Below are 10527 nucleotides of genomic sequence, written 5' to 3' on the forward strand. Positions count from 1 at the left end.
AAAAAAAAAAAAAAAAAAAAAAACCTCATTGTGAACACTATAAAGAGATGTTAATAAAGGATTACAGTTTATTTCATCTGCACCATCTTCCCTTTCTTTCATAGCGTTTTTCAGGACAGCCTTCTTGGTCCCTCACTTTCTCTGCCTCATTAGCGAGTCCATCCGCGATCAATGCTATTGCGAGTCTCTCTCTGACTGTCTTCACTTTCCATTCCTGTTTCCTGATATCTTCCTCGGTGACCAGAAACTGTTTGCAGAGGAGCTGCGAGATACCCACGCCCTCTCTGGGAACTATCTCCACCACATCTGAAGAGCAGGCAAGGTGGGGCATGGGGCAGGAGTGCTCCAGACCACCGGTAAGATCTCCCAGCAGAGATCCACCTGTGTAACTAGGGACAAGTTTTTGCAAAGTATTGGCAAGATCCAAAGTACTTAAAAGTTCCCCTGCACTGCTGTAAGCCTGCAGTCCTTGCAGTCTCTTCTGCCAGCAGACCTGCTGAGGCTTCTCCAAGCTCTCCTCCCATTGATGGTATCTGACCTCATTGCCAGGATGGGGTGTAATCCTCGTAACTGGCCTCTTGAATGTGTAGCTGGACATTCTCAGAGGGATTGAGGTGCTCAAGCCAGGCTTTGATTTGCATTGGTTTACACAGTCACGTTGCTTCCTCTGTGAACTCTTGCCCATCACACTTCTTTTTCTCTTACACTATTAAAATAAGTCATGAAACGGGGTGAAATTGATCAATGAAGCCTGCCTTCTCAGGACAAGGATCTCAGCTGCTTTGGACTTTCATCCTTCCTCTCTCCCTCTGGAGATAGGTCTGACCTGCTTCCTGGGATATCATCAGGGAGATCTGAGTCAAGCACAGAAAGTTCAAGGTCAAAACTCTCCTTCATCATCCTGCAAACCCCCTCCTTGTTTGAGTACTATTTTATTCTCTTTCTGCCCTTGTCACTCTTAAATGCTCAAGTCCTGATACTCCCTCTCATGACACACATGACAGTCTTTTTCTAAATCTCAAATCTTGCCTTTGTTTTGTTTTGTTTTCTTTTCTTTTTGGTCCTGCTCCGACACTCGGGCTGGAGTTGCCGCGGTGCAATCACAGCTCACTGCGGCCTTTACCTCCCCAGGCTCAAGTGATCCACCTGACTGAGCCTCCCGAGTAGCTGGGATTACAGGCATGCATCACCATGCCTGGCTAATTGTGGTTTTTGTAGAGACGAGGTTTCACCACCTTGTCCAGGCTGGTCTGGAACTCCTGAACTCAATGATCCTCCCACCTCGACCTCCCAAAGTGCTGGGATTACAGGCATGGGCCACCATGTCCAGCCCAAATCCTGCCATTCTTATGCATTACTTGACTATTCATCTGGTTAACAATTGAACTCTTGGTTTGCACAGTTCCTGCAGCTTGTAAGTCAATAATGAAATTATCAACTGCTCTGCTCCTCGAGCCTTAATCCCACACCCCAGACATTTTCAGCAACCCAAACAGCCATGCTCAAAAATAAATAATTCAGGCCTGGCACAGTGGCTTACGCCTGTAATCCCAGCACTTTGGGAGGCCGAGGCAGGTGAATCGCTTGAGGTCAGGAGTTCAAGACCAGCCTGGCCAACATGGCAAAACCCCATCTCTACAAAAAATACAAAAATTAGCTGGGTGTGGTGGTGCACATCTGTAATCCCAGCTGCTCGGGAGGCTGAGGCAGGAGAATAGCTTGAACCCGGGAGCTGGAGGTTGCAGTGAGCCGAGATCTCACTACTGTACTCCAGTCTGGGCGATGGAGCGAGACTGTCTCTAAATAAATAAACAAATAAATAAATAAATAAACCAGAAAACTTATTCACTCACTATAAATTTCTGATTTCCAGGTTTTTTAATTCACATACCCATACCATAGATAGCTATTCCTGAAGAACACACCTGGAGGAACAGGTATCTATGATTTGGGCATCTGAATCACTCCAGACCTCCGTATCTTCAACTTCCTCTCTCTCCTCTGATTCCTACCACTCTTGGATTCTGCAGTCTGTGACCTCAATATTTCCCTTAGAGGCCAGGCACGGTGGCTCACACCTGTAATCTCAGCACTTTGGGAGTCCGAGGTGGGTGGATCACTTGAGGCCAGGAGTTCAAGACCAGCCTGGCCAACATGGTGAAACCCCATCCCTACCAAAAAAAAAAAAAAAAAATTAGCTGGGCATAATGGTGCACACCTGTAGTCCCAGCTACTCAGGGGGCTGAGGTGGAAGAATCGCTTGAACCCAGGAGGTGGAGGTTGTGGCGAGCGGAGATCACACGGCTGCACTCCAGCCTGAGCACAGAATGAGACCCTATCTTAAAAAAATTCACTTAGATTAATCCAAAATTCCTTACCACTTATCATATCCACCTTGTAAAACTTCAAGCTTGGACGGTCCCTATTATCTGTGACACCATGGCTACCACCGTCATATGACCACTGCTGGAAAAAGAATCACATGACATGACGTCTTAGTGCCAGTGTAAATACAAAATATTCTCCATCAACTGGGAAGAATCCATCATGCGTAGAAACTTTATTTTCTGTGTATTCATTGTCATGTTTACCCCTTGATTTTCCCCAAAACTTGTTGCAAAATTTTCTCCAGCTTTCTTTTTTCCTCATAGATATTTAATTTTCCTTAACTTACCTGATGGTTCCCAAAGACGTGAGTTGCCGAATCTGCAAATATCCCTGATAAGCATCAAATGTTTCCAAATTTCCTTTAATTGTATTTAAAGAGATTTCCTGCCAGGCATGGTGGTTCACGCATGTAATCCCAGCACTGTGGTAGGCTGAGGCGGGAGAGCCACTTGAACCCAGGAGTTTGAGACCAGTCAGGGCAACATAGGGAGAACCCCATCTCTACTAAAAATTAAAGAGTTAGCTGGGGGTGATGATACACATCTGAGGTCCTAGTTGAACGAGAGAGGCTGAGCCAGGAGGATAGCTTGTGCCCAGAAGGTCGAGGTTGCAGCGAGGGGCGATCAGGCCACTGCACTCTAGCCTTGGCCAAAAAGCAAGACTCTGTCTCTTAAATAAATAAATATATTTCCTTTATCCACCAAGAGTGATCTGAGCCTCATTCCTTCTTCCTTTTTGTTAATTTTATGCTTCCAATATTGCAACGTAACCCTTGTATCTTTTTTTTTTTTTTTTTTTTTTTTTTTGAGATGGAGTCCCACTCTGTAGCCCAGGCTGGAGTACAGTGGGACGATCTGGGCTCACTGCAACCTCTGCTGCCCGGGTTCAAGCAATTATCTTGCCTCAGCCTCCCAAGTAGCTGAGATTACAGGCACACACCTATATGCCCAGCTAATTTTTTAGTATTTTTAGTAGAGATGGGGTTTCGCCATGTTGGCGAGAGTGGCCTCGAACTCCTGACCTCATGATCTGCCTGCCTTAACCTCCCAAAGTGCTGGGATTACAGGCGACTCTGTATCTTTAACTTCTATTTTTCTACTGAATCCCTTCTTCGGCATTTAAACATGTTCAAGTTTCTCCTAGCTACACAGACACTCCTCTCCTAAACTTCCTGGGACCCGCTCCTTCACCACTACTCTCTATCCCTTCCCCTTAGCTATGAACCACTAAGAAAAGATCATCTATATCTATGTCTCCTGTCTCCTCACCTCCAGCTAACTCCTCAGGCCACTCCAAACTTCTGTTTTCTTTCACTGTTCTACGGCTGCTTCTGTTGCTAAGGCCACAATGACCCCTTTGTTGTTAGATTCCAAAGGAATTCTCATTATTCATCTGACATGACTCTTGAAGTGGAAAGCTTTGAAGTATGCTCGGAACAACCTGGACATGGGAATCTTACTTTACAGCTGTGAACCCTAGAAAATCTAAATACAGCCAGGCATGGTGGCTCACACCTGTAATCCCAGCACTTTTGGAGGCCGAGGCAGGCAGATCACGAGGTCAGGAGATCGAGACCATCCTGGCTAACATGGTGAAACCCCATTTCTACTAAAAATACAAAATATTAGCCATGATATTAATACCGGTGGGTGTGGTGGTGCACACCTGTAGTCCCAGCTACTTGGAAGACTGAGGCAGGAGAACGGCGTGAACCTGGGAGGTGGATTTTGCAGTGAGCTGAGATCGCGCCACTGCACTCCAGCCTGGGTGACAGTGCGAGACTCTGTCTCAAAAACAAAAAAAGAAAAGAAAAAAAAAATCTAAATATTGAGCAGGTACATCTGATAACATTCAACTCGCAAATTGAGATGTGCCATCAGTGGAAAGTACAAACTGGATTTCTGGAACTCATTACAAAAAAACAAAAATCATTTAAAAGAGCTCATGTGGAGTCCTAATAAGTAACCAACAACAAGGAAGGGGCCTCTGGTTGGGGAAGAACAATTGTTCTGAGGGATGGCTAACTGCCAACAACACACTGGTCTGACATCCTGTTGCAAAAGACCTCGGTCTGCACATAGTCCCAGCAACATGACCTTATCTGCACACCTTACGTGCACGTGGCCACCTCCAGCACGACCCTACAAAATTCCCTCCAACCTCTTCCTGTTTGCAAACAGCCCCTTCTCTTCTGTGCTGCCTGTTGCATCCTTGCAACCTACCTTCATACCTTCTCTAATAAATCTTTCTTTACCTACGACTGTCTTGGGAAATTATTTTACCGCCCACAACGCCAGCCCCAGCCAGTCACAACTACAACGTCTCAATAATTTTTTTACATTGATTGCATGCACAAATGAGAATTATGTTGGCTACCATGGGTTAAAAGAGACTTTTAGAATTCATTGTGTGTGGCATGCCATCTATGGCTGAGATGCTATATTGGTGCTTACCTAGGAGTTATCACCGGACAGCCTGTGTTCTGTGCATGCTTGGTTGTTGGCACAGTTGCACAGCCTTCAAAATATTTAATATCTCTTGTTATTGGCTGTCTTTTAAATTATCCCAGTGGGTGTGAAGTGATATTTTATGGAAGTTTTGATATTAACTTCCCTAATGATTAAAGGGGCTGAGCATCTTTTCATGTACATATTTGCCATTTGTATATCTTCTTTGTAGAAATGACTATTCAAGGGGGCCGGGCACGGTGGCTCAAGCCTGTAATCCCAGCACTTTGGGAGGCCGAGACAGGCGATCACGAGGTCAGGAGATTGAGACCATCCTGGCTAATAAGGTGAAACCCTGTCTCTACTAAAAAATACAAAAAACTAGTCGGGCGAGGTGGTGGGCGCCTGTAGTCCCAGCTACTCGGGAGGCTGAGGCAGGAGAATGGCATAAACCCGGGAGGCGGAGCTTGCAGTGAGCTGAGATCCGGCCACTGCACTCCAGCCTGGGCGACAGAGCGAGATTCCGTCTCAAAAAAAAATAAGAAATAACTATTCAAACTCTTTGTTCATTTTTCAGGCTGGGTGCAGGGGCTCACACCTGTAATCCCAGCACTTTGGGAGACCAAAGCAGGCAGATCACTTGAGGTCAGGAGTTCAAGACCAGCCTGGCCAATGTGGCAAAACCCTGTCCTGTCTCTGCTAAAAATACAAAAATTAGCCAGGCGTGGTGGCGAGCACCTGTGGTCCCAGCTACTTGGAAGGCTGAGATGGGAGAATCGCTTGAATCCAGGAGGCAGAGGTTGCAGTGAGCCAAAATGGTGCCACCGCACTCTAGCCTGGGTGACAGAGGGAGACTCCATCTCAACAAAAAAAAACTCTTTGTCCACTTTTAATTGGGTATCTTTATACTGCTGAGTTGCAAGGCTTTGTATATTTTGAATACAAGTCACATTTGAATACAAGTCACACAAGTCACAATCAGATAAATCATTTGTAAATGTTTTCACCCAGTGCATGGTTGTCTTTTTTCTTGATTGTGTCCTTTGAAGCATCAATGTTTTTTAATGTTAAATCCAATTTATCTATTTTTTCTTTTGTCACCTGTTTTTGATGTCATATCTAAGAAACAATTGCCTAAACCAAGATCATAAAGTTTGACGCCTATGTTTTCTTCCAAAAAGTTTATAGTTTTAGCTGTTACCTGTAGCTCTATGATCTATTTTGAGCTCACTTTTGTACACGGTATGAAGTAGAGATCCAATTTCTTTTTTTTTCTTTCTTTTTTTTTTTTCTTTTAGACAGTCTCACTCTGTTCCCAGGCTGGAGTGCAGTGGCACAATCTCGGCTCGCTGCAATCTCCACCTTCTGGGTTCAAACGATTCTGCTACCTCAGCCTCCCGAGCAGCTGGGACTACAGGTGCCCGCCACCACACCCAGCTAATTTTTGTATTTTTAGTAGACGGGGTTTCACCATGTTGGCCAGGATGGTCTCGATCTCTTGACCTCATGATCTGCCCACCTCGGCCTCCCAAAGTGCTGGGGTTACAAGCGTGAGCCACCGCACCCAGGCCAATTTCACTCTTTTGCATATTGGCATCTAGTTGTCCCAGTGCAATTTTTGAAGAGAACATTCTTTCCACAGTGAACTTTCCTAGTATATTGAATTTCGAACTTGTTCATTTTTGCTTAAACTTCCTTCAGCTATCTGAGAATGATTAGGGATATTTTTGGGAAGTAGTGATCTAACTTTTTTTCTGAAAGGATGGGTGTGTGAAACAATATCATTCATTGAAATTATTTCTTCCTGGCTGATTTTAAATGTTGCCACTCTCTTATATAAAATTTCTGTAAATAGTCCATGTCAATTTCTGGACAGTCTCCGCTTTTTCAGAATAAACCTTTATTCTAGAATTTAAAAAAAAAAAAATACTTTGCTACATTTTATTCTGATTTTATATTCTATTTCTTTCTTACTAGACTCCTGGGTTTTAGTTTCTTTTTCACATCCCATGTTAAATTAAAAGCATGAATCATTTGAATACATCACTTTGGGATTACTAGCATATCAAGCTACAGATCTCCTCTCAGAGACATCTATGTGTCATGTACAAATTTTTTCCTTATTCTAACACAAAGACAGAACAAGAGACACTGAAGCCTATTTGAGGGTGGAGAGTGGGAGGAGGGCAAGGATCGAAAAACTACCTATCAGGTACTAAGCTTATTACCTGGATGATTAAATAATCTGATACCAAACCTCCATGACAGGCAGTATACCTATATAACAAACCTGTACATGTAACCCTGACCCTAAAATTTTTTTTGTAAAAAGTCTCCCAAAAGAAATGTGGGAAAAAAATTGCCTTATTCTAAACAGTCTTTAGTGGAAGTTAGTGTTCCTCTTTGATGCAAGAGTAATTTGTAAAAGATCTTACTTTTATGTGTAAATGGTTTGATGTCTTTAAATTATGTCAGGTACTCCTAGGCATATTTTCAAATAATATTATTTGATTTTTTTATTGTTGTTTCTTTGGTTTAGTTTAAGAAGGACTCCAATGTGGCCAAATACAGGACATCTAATATGGTGTGGCTGTGTCCCCACCCAAATCTCATCTTGAATTGTAGCTCCCACAATTCCCACATGTCATGGGAGGGACCCAGCGGGAGGTAACTGAATCATGGGAACAGGTCTTTCCCGTGCTGTTCCCGTGATAGCGAATAAGTCTCACGAGATATGATGGTTTTATAAAGGGGAGTTTCCCTGCACAGGCTCTCTCTTGTCTGCCACCATATAAGACCGTGCCTTTCGCCTTCCACCATGATTGTGAGGCCTCCCTAATCACATGGAACTGTGAGGTCCCCAGACACATGTGTGAGCCACATGGTGAAACACCATCTCTACTAGAAATATCAAAAAGATAAAAAATAAATTAGCCGGCGGGGAGGCACGTGCCTGTAATCCCAGCTACTCTGGCGGCTGAGGCATAAGAATCGGTTGAACCCAGGAGGCAGAGGCTGCAGTGAGCCGAAATGGTGCCACTGCACTCCAACCTGGGCAACAGAGTAAGACTCTGTCACAAAACTAAAAAATTAAATGAAAGAAAAAACACCATGGAAAACATTATTGTGACCACTGGCAATTCCGAGTATGGATTATGTTATTAGATAACAGCCCATGAAGTGTTCAATTCCCTGATTTTGCTAATTACTGTAGTTCTGAAAGAAAGGGTCCTTGTTATTAAGAAATACACCCTGATTTGGTGGTAAATGGGCACAATGTCTGTCACAAAAAATTGTAGTGTATGTAAAGAGAGACAGTGTTCATGATAAAGCAAATAGGGTAAAATGTTAACTTTTGGTGACACAGGCACAAAATACAGAGATATAAAGGAGTTCTTCGTAACATTCTTGCAGCTTTTCTGTAAATTTGGAATCTTATCAAAATAATTTTAAAACAAAACAGAAAAACAAAAAAGAGCTATGTACCATGTCTAAAAACAACCCTAATAAGAATGCCTAACATTTCACTAGAATAAAATTATAATGGCTTAAGAAAAGAACTACGTCAACAAAAAGCTATGCCACTTTCAAAGATGGAAAGAATTAAATGTTAATTCTCCCTCAATTTAATCTAAATTGAAAAATTCACACAGTTCCAATCAGCAGCTGCTTATCTTCCTGGACATCCATTCATGGCACACCTAACTTTCTGAAAAACATCAGATCACAGCCGGATCTCTGTGAAAATGAGCAATCACTCACACCCACAGCTGTTGAAGCTTCCCAGCCAGGACCACCACAGCCCCACAGCCCTACTTCCATCATCAGGGTAAACCCTGTGTACTGAAAGAGGAAAAGGATGTCGTTGGTGGCCTGTCTGCAAAGGCACGGCAAACTGGGGCAGCAGAAAGTCTTCACTGTCTAGCGGAAAGTAAAATTGAAGCTTTGAGCTTCTCAGAAATGAGAGGAGGTGGCCAAGGGGAAGATCACTCAAGACCATTCCCCTCATTTTTTCCCTTTGCACTTACCAGTATCTTTTTTTTGTTTTGGTTTTATTTTGTTTTTTTTTTTGAGGTGGAGTCTAGCTTTTGTCACCCAGGCTGGAATGCACCAGCTGCAATCTCGGCTCACTGCAACCTTCACCTCCAGAGTTCAAGCGATTCTCCTGCCTCAGCCACCCGAGTAGCTGGGATTACAAGGCATCCGCCACCATGCCCAGCTAATTTTGTATTTTTAGCAGAGACAGGGTTTCACCATGTTGGCCAAGCTGGTCTCGAACTCCTGACTTCAGGTGATCCGCCCACCTTGGCCTCCCAAAGTGTTGAGATTACAAGCGTGAGCCACCACGCTCAACCAGCACTTACCAGTGTCTAACACACCAACATACTATGTATTCTATTTATCACATTCACTGTTCACTCCTCCTGCCCACCCCACAACTAAAATGCACGTTCTCCAAGGGCAAGTACGTTTAACCTATTTTGTTCAGTCCATATCCATGGTGTATAAAACAGTGACTTGTGTGTGTGGCGAGGGGGGGAAGTAATAGCATTTATTCCATGAATATGACTACAGCATACACACATACACACACATACATGTCCACACTATATCTGGAAAGATAAAGATAAAAATTATGTTTGTCTGTGAGCAAAATAACTGGAAGACAGTGGTGGGAGAATATTTGACTGACTTTGTACCACTCTTAAATTTTCCTATATGTGTATCTATGACTCAGTCCTCTCCTGCTCCCCAAAACTCTTAGTGTTAAATCACTATGTTCTGCCTTGGGAAAGCAAGTTATAGACAAATGTGCATATATAATTTGATTCTATTGGGTTGTATGCACATGGCGAAGTAACTGTATCGACAATCTAGGGATCCAAGGAAAGCCCTGCCCCTGAATCTGATCTCCCACAGTCCCGGCTCCTGGGCCTATCCCAACCCACTCACATCAGACACCGTTTTATTCATACCCAGATCCCTGCCCCTGGAACTGGTCTCCACCCACTGCCTCATCCCCAGGCCTGGTGCAGCCCACAGTCCCGCCCCCAGACTGGTCTCCGCCCACAGCCAGCTCCGCCCCTAGAACTGATCTCTGCCAATCAGCACTGCCCTCCAGGGCCTGTACACCCACAGCCTAGGCCCCGCCCTCCGCCCTGCCCGGAACTGATCTCCGCCCACAGCCAGCCCCATTTTCCAGGGCTGGCACCACCACCGCCTGGTTCCCGCTCAGCCCCGCCCAGGAAATGGAGGTCGCCGCCCCCGTAACTGGTCTCTGCTCAGTCACCCCAGTTCTGGAAGCCTTGTAGCATCCGCCCCGAGAAATGGGCCCCACCCACAGCCCCGCCCCTGGAACTGGTCTCTGCTCAATCAGCCTCGCCCTCCAGGCCTGGTACGGCCGCAGCCGGTTTCCCGCCTTCAGCCCCGCCCCGGAACTAATCTCCGCCCACAATCAGCCTGGCTCCGCCCCCAGGGCCAAACCTGCCCCCGCTACTGCAGCAGGCCAGGGCCCAACTTTGTGCCCAGTAAGCAAACTAGAACACCTCTGCCTGAGGCTGGGGTGCGCGGCCGCCGCTCCCGCCCGCCGCGCCTGCCACCTAAGCGCCGAAACCCCAACACGCTAGACTCTGCGAGGCTGCCCGTGGGAGCCGGAAGCGGACATGTAGCGCGGCGATCCCCAGACCGGAAG

General features: G+C 45.2%; 1 protein-coding gene across 10 annotated transcripts; it reads right to left on the reverse strand.

Annotated features, from left to right (window-relative positions):
- Nucleotides 1–50: 50 nt before the first annotated feature.
- On the reverse strand, nucleotides 51–10470 carry MBD3L1 (methyl-CpG binding domain protein 3 like 1). Of its 10 annotated transcripts, none has more exons than XM_017879896.1 (3): nucleotides 10382–10470; nucleotides 2379–2463; nucleotides 51–706 (listed from the first exon to the last, which is right to left on the reverse strand). In XM_017879896.1, the coding sequence occupies exon 3, from the start codon at nucleotides 683–685 to the stop codon at nucleotides 74–76; it is 612 nt and encodes a 203-aa protein (XP_017735385.1). In that variant the 5' UTR covers nucleotides 686–706; nucleotides 2379–2463; nucleotides 10382–10470; the 3' UTR covers nucleotides 51–73. The 10 variants fall into 10 exon arrangements, with proteins under 10 accessions (XP_017735385.1, XP_017735382.1, XP_017735383.1 ...); XM_017879893.1 differs by having other exon boundaries at nucleotides 51–854; nucleotides 2379–2466; nucleotides 10382–10469; XM_017879894.1 differs by lacking the exon at nucleotides 10382–10470 and adding an exon at nucleotides 3657–3714 and having other exon boundaries at nucleotides 2379–2466.
- Between the last annotated feature and the right edge of the window lie 57 nt (nucleotides 10471–10527).

The sequence above is a fragment of the Rhinopithecus bieti genome, unplaced genomic scaffold (assembly GCF_001698545.2).
Source record: "Rhinopithecus bieti isolate Rb0 unplaced genomic scaffold, ASM169854v2 scaffold_10589, whole genome shotgun sequence".
Classification (NCBI taxonomy): domain Eukaryota; kingdom Metazoa; phylum Chordata; class Mammalia; order Primates; family Cercopithecidae; genus Rhinopithecus; species Rhinopithecus bieti.